Below are 16,574 nucleotides of genomic sequence, written 5' to 3'. Positions count from 1 at the left end.
TAAATTATCTATTTTGTGTCTTTACTTTTCTGTATAAACTGTAGAATCATTTTGCTTTGTTTGATGTTCACAGACTAGCTTACCAGAATTTTGATTGGCTCATCTTGACTCTATAAAGTTGGGAAGAATACCTAAACAGTATTGAAACTTCCAATTCATGAATGCAGAATATCTTTCCATTTATTTTAGGACTTCTTGGTTTTCTGCATATAGATCCTGTGCATATTTTGTTTGAGTTATACCTGTGTATTTCCCTTTTTTTGTGTTTTAATTCAAATTCCATTGCTTATTGCTAGTAAATAAGAAATCATTTGATTTTTGTATATTGATCTTGTGTCTTGCAACTTTGCTATAATCCCTTCTTGGTTCCAGGAGTTTTTATTGTTGTTGTCTTTTTGAGGTTTTCTATGTAGACAATCGTGTAATCTGCAATGAAAGAATTTTTTTCTGCTTCTTTTCCAATCTGTATACTTTTAATTTCCTTTTACTTTCTTATTGAACTACGTGTTACAAGTACAAGGTTGAATAGGAGTGAATAGGAGTGTCTGTTTTAGGGAGAAACCATTTAGTTTTTCATCATTAAGTATGTAATCTGTAGGTTTTTGTTGGTATTCTTTATCAAGTTGAGAAGCTACCCCCTATTTTCAGTTTGTAGAGAATATTGATATAAACGTGTGTTGGACCTTGTTCAATGCTTTCTCTACATCTATTGATAAGCAATAAGACTTTCTTCTGAAGACTTTTAGTATGATTGATTACATAAATTGATTTTTAATTGTTGAACTACTTTTTCATACAGGGGATAAGTCTCACCTGGTCATGGTGTATAAGGTTTTTCTTATTATTATATTGGATTTGCTCATATTTGGTTGAGGGTTTTTGAACTTATATTTGTAAGAGATATTGGTTTATACTTTCCCTTTCTTATAATCTTGTTTTGACAGAAGAGTATTTCTGGCATCAATGAATGAGTTTGCTTCTAACTTCTGGAAAACAATGTATAAAACAGGTATTATTTCTTCTTTAAATGTTTGGTAGGATTTACTAGCAAAACTATCTGGGCTTGGTGCTTTCTTTTTGGGAAAGTTAGTAATTTTTCATTCCATTTTTTAAAAATAAAGACCAAATAAGATTATCTTTTTCTCTTGTGTGAATTTTAATATAATTTATGTCTTTCGAGGAACTGATTGATTTCTTCTAAATTACCCAAATTTATGGGCATAGGATTATTCATAATATACCTTTATTTTCCTTTAATGTCAATAAAACCTGTAATGATGATCTTTCTTTTCTGATATTAGTAATTTGTGCTTTCTCTCTTCTTCTTGGTTAATCTGGTTATGGATCCATCAAATTTATTGAGGTTTTTCAAAGAGCTAGTTTTTGGTTTTATTGAGTTTCCTCTATTGGTTTCTTATTTTAAAATTTCACTGATTTATTATCTAATTTTTATCACTTGTTTTCTGTTTGCTATGGGCTTAAATATTCTTCTTCCTGTAGTTTCTTCAAATGTATTCTTATAGATTTCTGATTTTTCTTAATTTCTAATATGTATATTTAATGCTATTAAATTTCCACTTAAGTAGTGTTTTCACTGTATCTCATGAATTTTGATAAGTTGTGTTTCAATTTTCACTTAGTTCAAATTATTTTTAATTTCTTGAGTTATTTGACCCATATGTTATTTACTGTCCAAATAATTTATCACATTCTCTGAGCTGTTTCCTGTTTTTAAGTTCTAGTTTGTGAACTAAGAGCATAGTTTGTATAATTTCTATTCTTCTAAATTTGTTTTGGTGTTTTATGGCTCAGAACATGGCATCTTGGTGACTGCTCCTTGTGACCTTCCTTCCTTCCGCCAGGGAATGACTCAGGGGTACTTAACCACTGAGCAACATCCCCAGCTCTATTTTGTATTTTATTTATAGACAGGGTCTCACTGACTTGCTTAGCTCCTTGCTGTTACTGAGACTGGCTTTGAACTTGTGATCCTCCTGCCTCAGCCTCCTGAGCTGCTGGGATTATAGGCATGCGCCATTACGCCCTGCTCCTTATGATCTTGAGAATAATGTGTACACTGTTGTTGGATGAAGTATTCTATAAATATCAACTAGAGCAAGTTGATGAACAGAGTTGCTCAGATCAACTCAATTGTTACTAATTCTCTGCCAGTCAGATCTATCACTACTGAAAAAGGGGTGTTGAAATCTCCAACTATATTATTGGATTTATCTATTTATCTTGCAGTTGTATCAATCTTAGCCACATATATTTTGGTGTTTTGTGTTAGGTGCATATACATTGAGAATTGTTGTGTTTTATTAAATAACTGACCCCTTTATCATTATGTATATTTCTCCCTATTCCTGATCATTTTCCCTGGGCTGAAGTCTGCAACTTAGTCTGAAATTAATATAGCTAGTTACACTTTCTTTAGATTAGTTTTAGCATTGCAAATCTTTCCCTGAACCTTTACTTTTAATGTATCAGTATTTTACCAAGTGGGTTTCTTGCAAATGACATTATAATTGGGTCTTAGTGTTTTTTTAACCATTTTGAAAATCCCTATATTCTAATTGATATATTTAGACTGTTCACATTTGAAGTGAGTATTGGTATAGCTGGAGCAATATATACTATGTTTATAACTGTTTTGTATTTGTTGCAATTGTTTTTTGTCCCACACTCCTTTGCATTCTTTGGTTTTAAGCAAGCATTTTATGGATTCCATTTTCTGTTCTCCTTTAGTATATCAACTATACTGTAATAAATTTTTAGTGGTTGCCTTAGAGTTTGCAGTATACCTTTACAGCGAACCCAAGTCCACTTCCAAACAGCACTGCATTGCTTCACACCTGGTAGGCAGACAGCTTACAACAGAAATCTCAAATCCTCCCTCCCATGGTATTTCACTTCACTGATCCATATGCTATAACACTCCAACGCAGTGTTACTATTAATACTTTGAATAGTTATGTATTAGACTAATTAAGAATAAAAGGTCTCATTTTGCCAACATTTATCCTTCTCTGACACTGTATACAGATCTGAGTTTCTTACATCATTTTACTTCTGAAGAGCCTTTTAACATTTCTTGCAGGTTAGATCTCCTGGTGATGAATTCCTTTTTCTCCTCCTTTATGTTTGAGAATGAGAAAGTTTTTATTTCTTTTTTAAATTATCCTTCTTGTAAAGGATAATTTCTGTGGATTTAGAAGTCTGGGTTAGTGGGTTTCCTTTTCCCTGAAGATTTCATTATTTCACTCTGCTCTCTTCTTGCTTCTATGGTTTGTATGTACAAATCGGATTCATTCTTACCCTTGTTCCCTTATAGGGAGGGTTTGAATTTTTTTCCTCTGGCTGTTTTTAAGATTTTCTCTTTGTCTTTGGCTTTCTGCGGCTTTCTGCAATGTGAATTTGATATGCCTAGGTATAGACTTATTGATAATTATCTTACTTGGTGTTTGAGTTTCTTGGATCTGTGGGTTGGCGTGTCATTGATTTTGGAAAATTCTTGGCTGTTACTTCTCCTCTTAGTGTCACTTGTAATTTCTGAGTGAAAAGCAGACATGGTTAGGTGATGGGAGTTGAAATAAATGGGCCATTAGTGTGAGGTTTTGTATTAATTTGACTAGGAGCTGGTCTGTGTTTAATGCTTGCTCTAGCTGTAGGTGTCAGAGGCTTCAATTTCCACTAGTGTCTTTGTTTGTTATCTCTGGGTTTCCATAAAAACACCTTTTTACATAGAATCTATACAAGCTCTTTCAGCTCTAACTTGCTGCACTTCACGGACACCCCTGGATGTGGTGGTAAAGTAGCAGTGAAACTGAAATTTTTGAGATGAAACTTGATTACTGGCTTCTGCCGGCGGGCGGGACAGGTGAGACTGGAGTTTCTCCACGGCTGCTGCAGGGTGGGGTCTGCATAAGGCTGCAGGTCTCTACAGCCAAGAATGCTGCAGTTCTTGATGGTGGGCTTGGTATGGACCCCAGCAGCTCACCATCAATTTCTTTTTCTTTCCAGGTTCTTATCTTCTGAATTTGAAGAATGAAATCCACAGATCAAGATGAGTGAGCGTAAGAGTAGGATTTATTGAAGAATAGACACAGGAACAGAACACTTGCAGGGAAAGGGGGACCCAAGAGCAGTTTTTCTCCATCAGAGTGTGCCAGTCTATAGGTTTACATAGCACTTGGGATCCTGCTAATGGTCCAAACTTAGGCTAAGTAGGGTTGGAAAAAAGTACCAGTGCTATTGGTTCAAACTTGTGCTAATTAGGATTTGGAAAAGTGAGCTACTGGTCAACTCTTGAGTCCCCACTTCCATTCAGGTCTGCCCAACTTCCACTTTCTCACTGCAGGTCAGGAGGTGGGAGGTTGAAGTTGTCAGATGGTCTATGCTTATGGGTTTTGAGCTGCAGCACTGCACGGAAAGTGAGTCTGAAGTAGGTGTCCATATCATGCCCAGGCCTGGCCAGCAAAGGCTGTGTGCCATGGCTTGCAGGACTTCAGGACCACCCTGCCTGCCTGGTGGCTTCAAGAGGCAGCAGGGCATGCTAGCTGCCTGGGCCCCAACTCACCCAGGCTGCCACTACACTGCTGCCCCTCAGGAGGAACTAGTAGGCCAGCTGTGTGGCTGCCAGGGCGCTGTGTCAGCAGGGGAATTCTGCTACCCCGTGTTTATGTCTCTTTTTGTCACTGGGCTATGACCGTCCCAGGTGTTTCTCAGTTTTTTGACACTGTTAGGCAACATAGGAAGGCTCGAGGAAGGTGGGGTGGGTAATCTCTCTCCCTTAGCACTGCGCAAGTTTCTGGTGAAATCTTTTTCCCTTGTGTTATTGGCCTTTTTATGAAGAGATTCTGTTCTAATTCAAAATGGTCACTTGCCAGAAATACTAGGGTTCCTCTTGGGTTTTTACTATGAGAACCCGGTAGGGATCCTGGAATTAACATTTATGAAAATGTGGGGTTCCCCTAAGACTGCGGCCCCCAAGAGCTTCTCCATTCTTGCACTAGACTACACTCCATGTTCAGCAATTCTCGAAGTCCCTACAAGTCTATGGCTCTGATGGCTTTTGCTCCCAGGGAGCAGATCTTACCTGCATTCACCTATTTCTGTACATTTTAAGGTGATGGTTTTCCTTGTGATCTCAATTCTCTGACAGGTTCAGGGAAAGTTTTTCATATTTGGTTTATTCAAAATTTTCCTTCTATTGTGGGAGTGATGACCAAGTTTTTCACATGTTGGAGCTGAAACCAGAAATCCTTCCGATTTTTTTCACATTCTATCATTTTAAATACCAGGAAACTGAGGCTTGCTGTGGTTAAAGGAGTAGCTAGAGTCTTCAGCTCCTAAGCCAGCACTTTTCCCTTCGTCATCTTGCTTCTTAACATCTCATAAAAGCAATCTAGGGAACTGGCTTCAGAAAAAGCATTTGAAAGCATTCAGAATCAACAAGTGGTACTAAACACTCAGGATGTGTCAATCACCATGCTAGAAATTCTCATAAGGAAATATTTCTGAGTTGTGAAATCTTATCTTTCTGCAAGACAAATCCTTACCTTAAGTACCTGAACTTTGCAGATAAGGAAATCATGGCTCAGAGATATTTAAGGAGCTTGTCTTTGATATAAGAGCAAATAACAAATGGGGTTGGCATTGAGTCTTCTCTCTGCAACTAACGGTTATATGACTTGGGCCAACTTATTTAAATTCTCTGAGCTATACTGCACAAAAGAGGATAGAATACTAATTACCACTCTAGATAACTAAGATACAAATAGCACTTATCATGGCTCTAGTACCAATTTGTTTAAAAATTTATAATATAGTATAATTTATATGTTATTATAGTAATAACTAATAATTATTATGAGTGTTATTATAATTAATATGATATATATTGATATGTTACTAAAAATAGATGAGGGTTACAATATCAAATCATGGAAATAAACTTTATTATATGGCCCCTCATGAATAGAGTGCAAAACTGCATGAATCATAAATGTGTTCAGAGTTCTCAGCAGGGCTGGTAGGTCCCACATAATCTTAGGTGCCAAGAGAAATAGTTTAAGAGCTGGATGAGCTTTTAGGCCAGCATTTGTGGAAATATGTCCATCAAAATCCGGCCCAAAGACATTAAATTGGTTAGTACATTTGGTCAGCTTTTAAAAAAATATTGTTCAGGAAGAGTACAATAACAAAAACAGTGTTAGAATAAGCTCTTGGTGCTTTGAGAACCGTTTCCAACTCAAATGGTTGCAGATGTCACTGAGAGTCCCTGAAATGGCTGTGTTTGATGCCTGGCTCTGGAGGTGAATTTCCAAGAAGGGATGCAAAACACAGGTTCAAGTCAAGGCTCCATCCTGGGAAAGCTTGGCCTCACATACTGGCTCTCAACTTGAGCAACAAGGATCAGCAGAGACATGCAGAGGCAAGAGGCTGCTCAACTTATTACTAACAGATTGATGGGGGTTACAATATCAAATCATGGAAATAAGCTTCACTATCTGACCCCATCAGATGGGCTGATGGACAAAGGAGTCGAAAACATCCCAGAGTCTGACCAAGTCTCTAAGCTAACCTAGCAGGGTCCCATCAGGGCCACCATGAGACCCAAATCTGTCCTTGACGATTATGGGAGCATCTTTCTGTAGGCCCCCGTCTTTGTCAAAGTGCTAGACATCATCATCTCAAGAGAGGCCATGATCACAGTCACTTGGTCATCTCCATGGTGATCCTTAGGACCACAGAGTCCTCTGGGTAGCCATAAAACAGGAGCTGTGCAATAAAGGGAGACAAGAACAGCAATACTGGGGAGAAAACCTGGGGTGACTGAGGGGGTCCGGGAGGCTGTCCAAGCAGTGTCTGTGGAGAGACATTTCAGGTGGCAGAGGTTGCAAGTGACAACGGGAAATGACTCACATGCTCCAGCCAACTGTTGTGATCAGGCTCCAAAATGTCAGCCTGGGTCCAGCATAGGCTGAATCAGCTAGGGTCAGGCCCAGCAATGGCCATATGTGTTCATAGGGGTCTTGACTGCTGGGCACATCTATCTGGGGTCAGGTGTGAGGCCAGTGTGTGAGTTTTACACTTACTGGTGTAATGACACATCCTTAGAGTTGACACGGGAACAATTTCTTCAAACACAAGACAAGGACAGAGGCTTTTTGTCTGCCACTCAAATGTCTTCAAATAAAAATGGCAGAGGTACTTGGCACCATTAAGTTACCGGCTCATGTGGCCTTGTTTCTTTCCGAGGGAAGGAGCTTCCAAGGCAAAACCCACACCTGTTACCATGGAAGCCAAACTTTCTTTTCTATACCTAATCTAGAGATAGTTATCACTTAAAAAGAGAAGATAGAATACAGCTATGAACTAATTTCTTAGGAATCCAGTTTCTTTTTACATAAGGATTTTAGAAATTGAATCTTAGTTATTTTGAAGGTATAGAAACTATAATTAAGATATATTTAAAGACCTTCTCTTTGATATGAGAATGAATAACTAGCAAGGTTTGATTCTAGTCTGATTCATTTAAAAATATCAGTCAAGTACAATATAAAGGGTGATTAATAGACATGACAATAGTGATATGGCAGAAAACCATGTCTTTGTTCTAAAAAGAACAAAATGAGATTCTTTTTCTTTAAAATTTCCCAAACTGAAATATTATACAGTATTGAGAATTCTTTTAAACCCTGTACTATACAAGAAATAATGTTTAGATGGGTAAAAATACATAAAATCCTAGTCTGGGCTAAGACTTCATATTTTATAGGAAGTCTTATATGCTCAAAGAGTGGTCTCAGAATCAGCGGTGGCAGCATCAGCACCACCTTTGAACTTGTTAGACATGTAAATTATTGAATCAGAAACTCTGGGAGTGGGACCTATGTGATTCCCAGGCACCCTAAGAACCACTGCAATGACAAGGTCTCAGGTCCAGCAAGGACCAGAGTATGACTCTAAGCCCTGAAATGGGAAAGTTCCAGTAGACATGCTCCATATCACAGGGATTGTCCTGTGATAATGAGATACTTCTCTGTGTTGTTGAGGTGTTTGCTGTGGACACATTTCCATGGATATGCATAAAGGTAAGACAGCTGCTGATATTTATTTATGACTACTTATTGACTGCTAATGAAGCAACATGAGACAGCCTCAACCTTTTGTTTCTGCTATCCCCAATCTTTCTTTGCTTTAGTCATTGGCAGAACTCATTCATACACAAAAGGAAAATTGGTTTACTTAAAGCAGGCTGTCACAGCCTTGCCACGATTGACATTTGGGCTAGATCATTTCTGTACTGGGGAGCCGCCCTCCATCGTAGGAAGTTGACCAGCATCCTTGGACTCTACCCACCAGATCTCAGTAGCAGTTCCCCTCCTCGTCCATCCTGATACCCCAACTAAATCATGACAATCCAGAATGTTTCCAGACATTGTCAAAGATCTCTTGGGGACAGAATTGTACCTGCTTGAGAACCACTGATTTAAGCCAAAGCAGTAAGGACACAAAGTGGTCACAAAGGAGCAACGTGGCAATGAGAAGCTGAAGTGGGCTTCCAGCAGCCAGGGGTGACTCACATTGTAGGATCGGCCATGCCTCTGTCTCCACTGCACCAGCACTACCTGGGCGACAACCAGGGTGCAGAGGAAGATCAAGATCATCTCCACGTGCATGGACTCGTGGCCACGGTGCATCTTGTACATCCTCTCCTGCTGCAGACTGTAACCAGCAAATGAGGTCATCTGAAAAAGCCCTCAACCTTTGCACATTTAGCGAAAGAGAAAATAACAGGTTGGGCTCATAGGAAGAGGAGGATTGAAAAAGCAGGTAGTAAGCTTTGATCACAACGCTTCTCTTTATTTCTCCCCTTCCCCTTAGGTTTGGGAAAAGGACAGCAGATTCTATCAGCAAAACCAGTTCCTCTCAGTCCTTTGCCTCCCCCATGTGATTTTGAGTTCACTTTTTTTTTTTCTTTCCAAATTAAGTAATGAAGCCGAGAAGCAAGATGGGCACTGGGAAGACAGGTTCCAGTCCCTGATGGGCCACTTCATGGACCCATAATCTTGGAAAGTCATTTATCCTCAGTTTCCTCATCTATAAATTTAAGATAATCCCTTCGTACCTCATGGTACTTATGATGTAAGCACATGTTATTTGTAGCTGTATCAGGAAAAATATATATATTAGGCTGAGTCATATGAAACTGCCATTTTTTGAAAGTCAAAAGCAGTAGAATGTTGGTAATTTCCACCATTTTTGATAAAAGGATATCCTGCAGAAGGAGCCTATGCCCAAAAGGGAGTATATTATCCATGGGGAAATGAAAGCTCCAGAGTGAGCTTGTTGTATAAATTATTATACAACTATTATAGGAAGGAAGAATAGGCCTGAGCATTTTCTTAGATGAGCACAAACATTCAGATGATAGTTGGACTTTCAATTTTTAGCTGAACACTTAATTTTTTCACAGTGACCGAGAAAACCACTAAAATGATATGGCATCTGGTTTGGAGCCCTAGAATAGAAGTGACTTTGAAGAAAACCTATAGCAGTGGTTCTTGACCTTTGCTGCCAGTTAAAATCATTAGAAAGTTTTATAAACCCCAGTGCCCGTGCAGTACCCCAAATCATTTAAGTGATCTTTGCTGGGTATTAGGAGCAGGATTGTGTCTTCCACCTCCAGGATTCATCCCTGGTGTGTCACCTTGCCAGCCCAAACTCACCAACACCTTGATCTTGGACTTCAAGCCTACAGAACTATGACAAAGTAAGTTTCTGTTGTTGAAGCCTGCCAGGCTGTTCCGTATTGTCATGGCAGCCCTGGCAAACTAATACAGATGACCACGATGGTAGCTAGCCATTGGTAATCAATTTTTAAAAATTTAAATTGAATTTATTTTGAACTGATACATAAAAACATAAAAATATGCAGATTAATGGAGCATCATGTGATGTTTTGATACATGTATACACAGTCTAACGTTTAAGGCATCAGTCATTTTTAAAGCTTTTCATGTGATTTTAAGGGGCAGCCAAGATTGAGAGCCACTGGCCTAGAGGAAGAGAGAGGCCCAGATTAAACACAGAGAAAGGGGGAAATTGACAAATGCTGCCAATTGCTTAGCATTCTCTCACCAGCAGCAGGGCAACACCATTAATCACAAAATCTCTTAAAGTGAAGTTTCCATTTAGGATTGGTTACAGTATGCAGTTAGCTAGTGTTTCAATCAGAAAACGCTGCAAGGGAATATTCTGTGCCAAAACGCTGATTTTTTTTTTTTTTTAAAGGCACTTGATGGGTATGTTCCAGCATTTCTATACAGTCTGGAAGTACCCATCAGAAAAGGGCCCCATGCAAATCCCAGGGGTGCCCCCTGCTGGTGAAGACATAGAAATGAACCAGTAAATATTCCTGCTTCACTTCAGCTTCTTGGAGATGGACTCTTTGAATAAAGTTACTGTGGGGAGGCATAAACAGGCGGACTGAAAGCCTTTCATTGATCAAGAGAAGAAGCTGGAGTCTAGATCAGAGAATCGACTTGAATAAAATTACATGACTTTTAGTTACTGTTGAAAGCGGCACTCAGGAGACAGGAATGATTTCTAGAAGCTCATACAAAAGAAAAAACTCATTTGTCTCTCAGAAGAAAAGAAAGTGAAGAAAAATGAAAAGGGTACCAGAGGTTAGTTATGATTTTTACACACACAAATCCGAAATAAATATTTAATATTCTGTGTAATTAATGGACTTCCAACTTAGGCTATGAAGATATAGGAGTGAATTCATTGTTGATAGAGAATATCACTTGCACAGACAGAAAACAAAATATGCTTTATGATATTAATTCATTTTGTATATATATACATACAAACATACATACACATTGAAAGCACCTAGAAAATGGATTAACCTATGTGGAAGAACTTTCAAGATCACAAATTGATATACAATGTAATAAGTATTTCCAGTTTTGAGTAAGGATACATTCAATTGATCACTATAAGACAAAAAAGGGAAGAAATCTTCATTTCTCCTCTTTTTGTGGTGCTCACAGTGTCCAAGAGTCCCATTGTAGGTCCCAGCACATAGAGAAATTCATATGTTTTATGTGCCTAAAATAAACAGCCACTTGATACTGCCATATTTTGAAGAATATGTTAATCCAGCTTTGTGGGATTGCATGGATCACACTAGCAAACACATGAAATCCGTGCAGATTTGGTTTGAAGTACCTTTTTGCTGTAGCTACACAGTTTCCTCATTCCACCTTCTTTATCCCAGGAAATATACAAATGAACTGATGACTTCATTGAGTTTCTCAAACTGTTAAGATGCGAATCTAATTTTTAATAAAGCGATTATAAAAAAATACTGATCACTTACTTCCACTCATCATCCGCAGAAAGCTTTGTGTGAGAGATCTGAAAAACATGAAAAACACCCTTGTTAAAAAAAAATCTCACTTTCTTAGCTTTTATTTTATAGCTTATATTTTAGAGCATTCTACAAGAAACCCAAACTATTAAAAACAGCAGTGTTCCCTGGGACTGGAATAATTTAGAATGAAAATCCTAATAAAATAAAAATAAATATTACAGGGTACACACAGGGTAGCATGTATCCAAACATCACATTACCCCATTAATGTGGACATTTATATTTTATGTACCAGTTCAAAAAAAATCTAATTTAAATTTTAAAAAATTACTGAAGGCTGGTTCCCAATCTGGAAATCTGTATTAGTTTGCTAGGGCTGCCATGACCTTATGGCACAGACTGGGTGGCTTAAATGACAGAAACTCATTTTGTCATAGTTCTGGTGGCTTGAGGTCCAAGATCAAGGTGTCGGTGAGTTTGGGTTGGCAGGGTGAAGTACTAGGGAGGAAGCCTTTAACAGGTGAGTTCTGGGGCTGTTATAAAACTGAAACAAAACAAACAAATGAATAACAAGAACAAAACTCCAGAGATCAAGTCACCACTGATAAATATTTGATTCTGCTCCTAAGTCAGAGAACCAGATGTGGTTCCATTCCTGCCCTTGTGCTTTGGCAGATCACTGAAGGTCACAGAGAGTGGCCTCCCCTATCACAGGGACCGCCACTCCGGTTCCTAGGCTGTGGTGTATGAATCCAGTATCCCTAAAACCAATCTGTTTTGCTGGTATCTTAAATGATGCCAGTTAGGGAATTTGGCTCCAAGGTCAAGGCTTTAGAGGCTAAACGGACCACAGGCTCCTGTGTCCTGGAAAATGAAGCATCATTTAAGAAGGGTTACTGTGGCCCTTGCAGATTGAGCAGGCATCAGAGAGACCTTTCCCAAGACAGAGTCCATTCATGGGCTGCTTTCCTTTGGTTACTGCTAACTTACCATATTTGGTTATTTGAGGTCTTGGACACTAGTCACCAGAAAGACATAATCTTACAACTTTCACAGAGACCACAGACCACCTAACCCCTCGTCCAGCAATGTTAAAAGACACTCTTTCAAAGCCCAAATCCCCAGTGATGGCAAAGAAAAGGGAAAGCAAATAAAATATCTGTTAAACAAATCTGATATTAGCCAGATCTTCTCCCCTCTGTTTTCTTCTTCAAATGGTGTAAGCCATCCGGGCAGAGAGAAAGAAACAAATGCCATCCACGGTTTACTCTAGGATCTGTCTGATTGGAGATACACTGGCTCCTCGGGAACATCTATGCTTCTGCCACAGGCATGAAGCATTCCCTTATAAAACAGAACAAGGCTTCGGATGACATGGATGAGAGTCACAGACAGGCTTAGGAGGGATCGGTACAATGCCAGGAAAACAGGACAGAGGTGGTGCTGTGACCGAGGCTGGCAGCTTCTCCATGGCTCCCTACCCACGTGGTGGTCACAGCAGCCAGACTCAAGTGCCAAGTTCCATCAGTAAAGCAACCTTCAGGTAATAGTTGTACCTGAATACCCTTCTTGGTTTGAGAGGCCCTTCTCTGCTGACTCTGCTCTTTAGGAGAAAACACTAGATGGGTTTGGAGCCTTGAGACATGCAGCTACCCAGCACCACCCACCACCACTGAGCTGGCTAGTTCCTTGAATAACAACCTTGGGCACATCACTAATCTATGTTTGTCTCCAGATACTGGATATTGATATAGTAATATCAATATCATTGCAATATTAGGAGCATAAATGAGATTATACGAGAGTTTTGTAGAAAAGTGCTTAAACCAAGGGTTGATGATCTTAATAAAAGTTATAACCTTCAGGACTCTTTTCTTTTTGTTGTTTGAAGTTCACAGTGCTTGGTATTGAAATTATGGGACTGGGTTTTTAGTTTCCTTAAGAGAAAAATTCCATTTGTATCTTACTAGTAAAATAGCCCTGGATATAACTGTCTCCAACTATCCATCAGATTGTTAAGTCACTTTTTAAAAAATATTTATTTATTTATGTTTAGTTGTAGTTGGACACGATACCTTTATTCCATTCATTTATGTGGTGCTGAGGATTGACCCCAGGGCCTCGCACCTGCCAGGTGAGTGTTCTACCGCTGAGCCAGAACCCCAGCTCTGTAAGTCACTTTTAAGGAAGTGTGATAAGTTATTCTTTTGAAAAGGAGAAAAGTTTTAGAGGTGGAAATTGTAACCTGAAATTTTTCTTTTTTTGTTAACTAAAAGTAGGGACTTCCTTAGGTAAAGTGATATTGAAAACCTATTTCTTAGAGAATAAGTGAATTAGGATGACAGTACTGATGTTGGTGTTGGTGATGATGATGATATTCTTAGAGACGTCTCTTGTCTAGTTATAGTCCCCAAGAGTACAGCATTTTCCCCTATGGAGGGGTTCTAATTTTGGGGAAATGTTTTGTGACATATGATTTTACAAGTCCATTGGAAATCCTATGAGGATTTACTTTGGAAATGAAAATGACACTCAAATTCATCTGGAAATATAGCATATAAGGATAGCAGGGAACATTTAGAAGAATAAAGCCTAGAGCCTCGGTTTATCAGACTCTGCAATCCAGAATAAAGGTCACAGAAATCAAGTGAAAGCAGAAGATGAATGAACAGCACACAGAGTCCAAGAATAGACTCAACTGCACATGATGCCGAAGTCACTTCAAATCAATGAAGAAAAGTATACTGTTCATTAAATGGTGTCAGGACAACTGGCTAGGCATTTGGGAAAAACAAAGCTGGATCCACCCATATCTCATTCCTTGCTTCAAAATAAATTTCAGATGGATCAAATATTTAAATGTAAGGAAAAAAAATCTTAAAAGCACTAGAAGAAAATATGGGTAAACATTTTCATGATATTGCAGTGGAGAAGGCATTTCTAAGTATGATGTAGAGCCCAGAAATGATAAAGTAAAACAATAAACAGATTTCAAGGACATAAAAGTTGAAAGACAAATTAAACTGGGGAAAATATGACCTATGTGAGAAGCAGAAAGTTAATAAATTAAATATAAAAAGAGCTTTTTACAGTATAATAAGAAAAACATTTCCAAGGACAAAGTACTTGAATAAGAAATTTACAAAAGAAATATAAATAACCAATATATTTATGGAAAGATGTTTAAGCTTACTAATAACTGTGATTTTAAAAAAAAGCAAGTGAAAACAAGATCTTCCAGTGAAACATGGTAAATTGATATGGTTTAAATATGAAGTGTCCCCCCAAAAGCTCCTGTGTTAATGCAGGTATGTTCAGAAGTGAAATGATTGGATTATGATAGCTGTAATCTAACAGAGGATTGATGGGTTAATAATTTGAATGGAATTCTGTGTGGCAACTATAGACGGAAACAGGTAGGGAATAGCCAAAAGAAGTAGACCATTGGGACATGCCCTCAGGGATTATATCTTGTCCCTTAGTTGGTCTGTCAGTCTGTCTGTCTCTCTCTAGTTACCATGAGCTGAGCAATGTTCCTCTACCACATCCTTCCATCAAGGTGTTGTGTCTCACCTTGGGCCCAGAGTAACGCAGTCTGCTGACCATGAACTGAACCTCTGACACTTGGCCAAAATATACTTTTCCTTCTCTAAGTTGTTCTTGACAGGTATTTTGTTCACAGTGACAAAAACCTAACTAACACAGAAACTAAATATATGCATTTACCTCCTTTCCTTCCTCAAACACCACTAGAATGACTGCAAAAGAATAAAAATTTTAACATAAACCTCCAAGTACAAGAGGAGGCGAGGAGTCTAAGCAATCAGTTTTGGAAACTGGAAAGCAGACGGTCTGTGGACAGTGACTGTGAGCAGAGGACGCTGGCACATGCTGGCAGCAGGAGGTGCAAGGGAGAACCAATCATGCCAAGAACTTCAGGAAGGCAGAGGGATTGCAGGACTTCTGGAAGCAGGTTCATGTGGGATTGATGACAAAGTGCATCCGTGAATCAGTGTAAAGTCCCCACGCTGGCAGACTGCCAATGGTCAAACCTGAGCATGGGACTCAGAGGTGCCTGGCATGCAGAGAGGGCAGATGGCACCAGAAGTCCTCCTCTAAACCGAGAGAACCTAGCTCAGTCCTCTGTGGCAGCATCATCCCTGACCAGGCTGCCAGGTTCCGCCCTGCTGTAGAAGACAGACCCAGAAACACAAAATAATGTGAATTTTGTTTATCTTAGTCTTTTTTGTGTCTTAACATTTCAAATGTTTGGTAACTGAGTGAGTAGAAATTAGAAGTGATGGACGGATGATACCCCAGGGGAACTGGGATGGGGAAGGGGAGAATACGCTGTGCTCTGTTAAATGAAAGAGAGAAAGAGTTTTAAAATTTAACAACTCCAAACCATCCAAAGTGTATATTTAGTAAGACCAGGCTGTCCCCCCAACAGCACGCCTCTCTTCCCTCCTCAGCAGTGGGGTAGTCTGGGAGCAGCTCAGAACGGCCTGGAAATGCTGAGTCTGAAAAGGAGGTGTGTGGCAGAGATCCTACCTGCCATGGGTTCCCTGGGAGTCAACAGAAAGTCAGTCCTTATCCCTGCTTTAGGCACTAGAGTGGGCTGAACTATGTCCCACCCCCAAAGATATATTTGAATCCTAACCCTCATTACCTTATTTGGAAATAGGGTCTTTGCAGATATAATTAAGGATCTCAGGATGAGATCATCCTGGATTCAGGGTGGACCCTAATTCCAAAAGACTGGCTTCCTTGTAAGACAAAGGAGTGGGCCATATGCTATCCAGAGACACACAGACCCAGACAGAGTGAAGTCCGCATGAAGAGACATGCAGAGAACGGAGTGATGCAACCATAAGCCAACAACACCTGACGCCCCCAAAGCTGGAGGCGGCAGCTTTGTTTTCTCTACAGTCAGGGTCCTGCCAATATCCACACTTTGACCTCCAGAACTGTGTGAAATTTCTGTTGTACGGTAGCCCTAGAAAACTAATACAGGCATGTTCAAACTTCTATCCTCTCAGTTCCTTGCTACCGTCCGAGTTTGCAGTCAGCAGTGTACATAGGAAGCCTGTGGGTCTAGCACACTGTGAGGCTCATGAGTGGATGTGCAGGCAAGGCTGTAAGAGCAGACTGGTTTATAATAACTAGCCACGTGGCCTGGAGA

At 39.4% G+C, this 16,574-nt stretch overlaps 1 protein-coding gene across 4 annotated transcripts in view; it reads right to left on the bottom strand.

Moving 5' to 3' along the window:
* Rnf175 (ring finger protein 175) overlaps positions 1 to 16,574 on the bottom strand; it is a 67,276-nt gene that overhangs the window by 44,525 nt on the left and 6,177 nt on the right. For 3 of the 4 annotated variants that reach the window (XM_058583893.1, XM_046458954.2, XM_058583895.1), the window contains exons 2-3: positions 11,399 to 11,436; positions 8,592 to 8,733 (exon numbers count right to left, since the gene is read on the bottom strand). In XM_058583893.1, coding sequence (XP_058439876.1) covers positions 8,592 to 8,733; positions 11,399 to 11,436 — 180 coding nt within the window. Of the gene's footprint in view, positions 1 to 8,591; positions 8,774 to 11,398; positions 11,437 to 16,574 lie in introns of all 4 variants that reach the window. The other variant, XM_058583894.1, reaches the window with a different exon arrangement.

This window comes from Marmota monax, unplaced genomic scaffold, assembly GCF_021218885.2.
Source record: "Marmota monax isolate L192 unplaced genomic scaffold, Marmota_monax_Labrador192_F-V1.1 WCK01_AAM20220418_F8-fsc00002, whole genome shotgun sequence".
Taxonomy (NCBI): domain Eukaryota; kingdom Metazoa; phylum Chordata; class Mammalia; order Rodentia; family Sciuridae; genus Marmota; species Marmota monax.
This window is presented reverse-complemented; position numbering and strand designations above follow the sequence as displayed.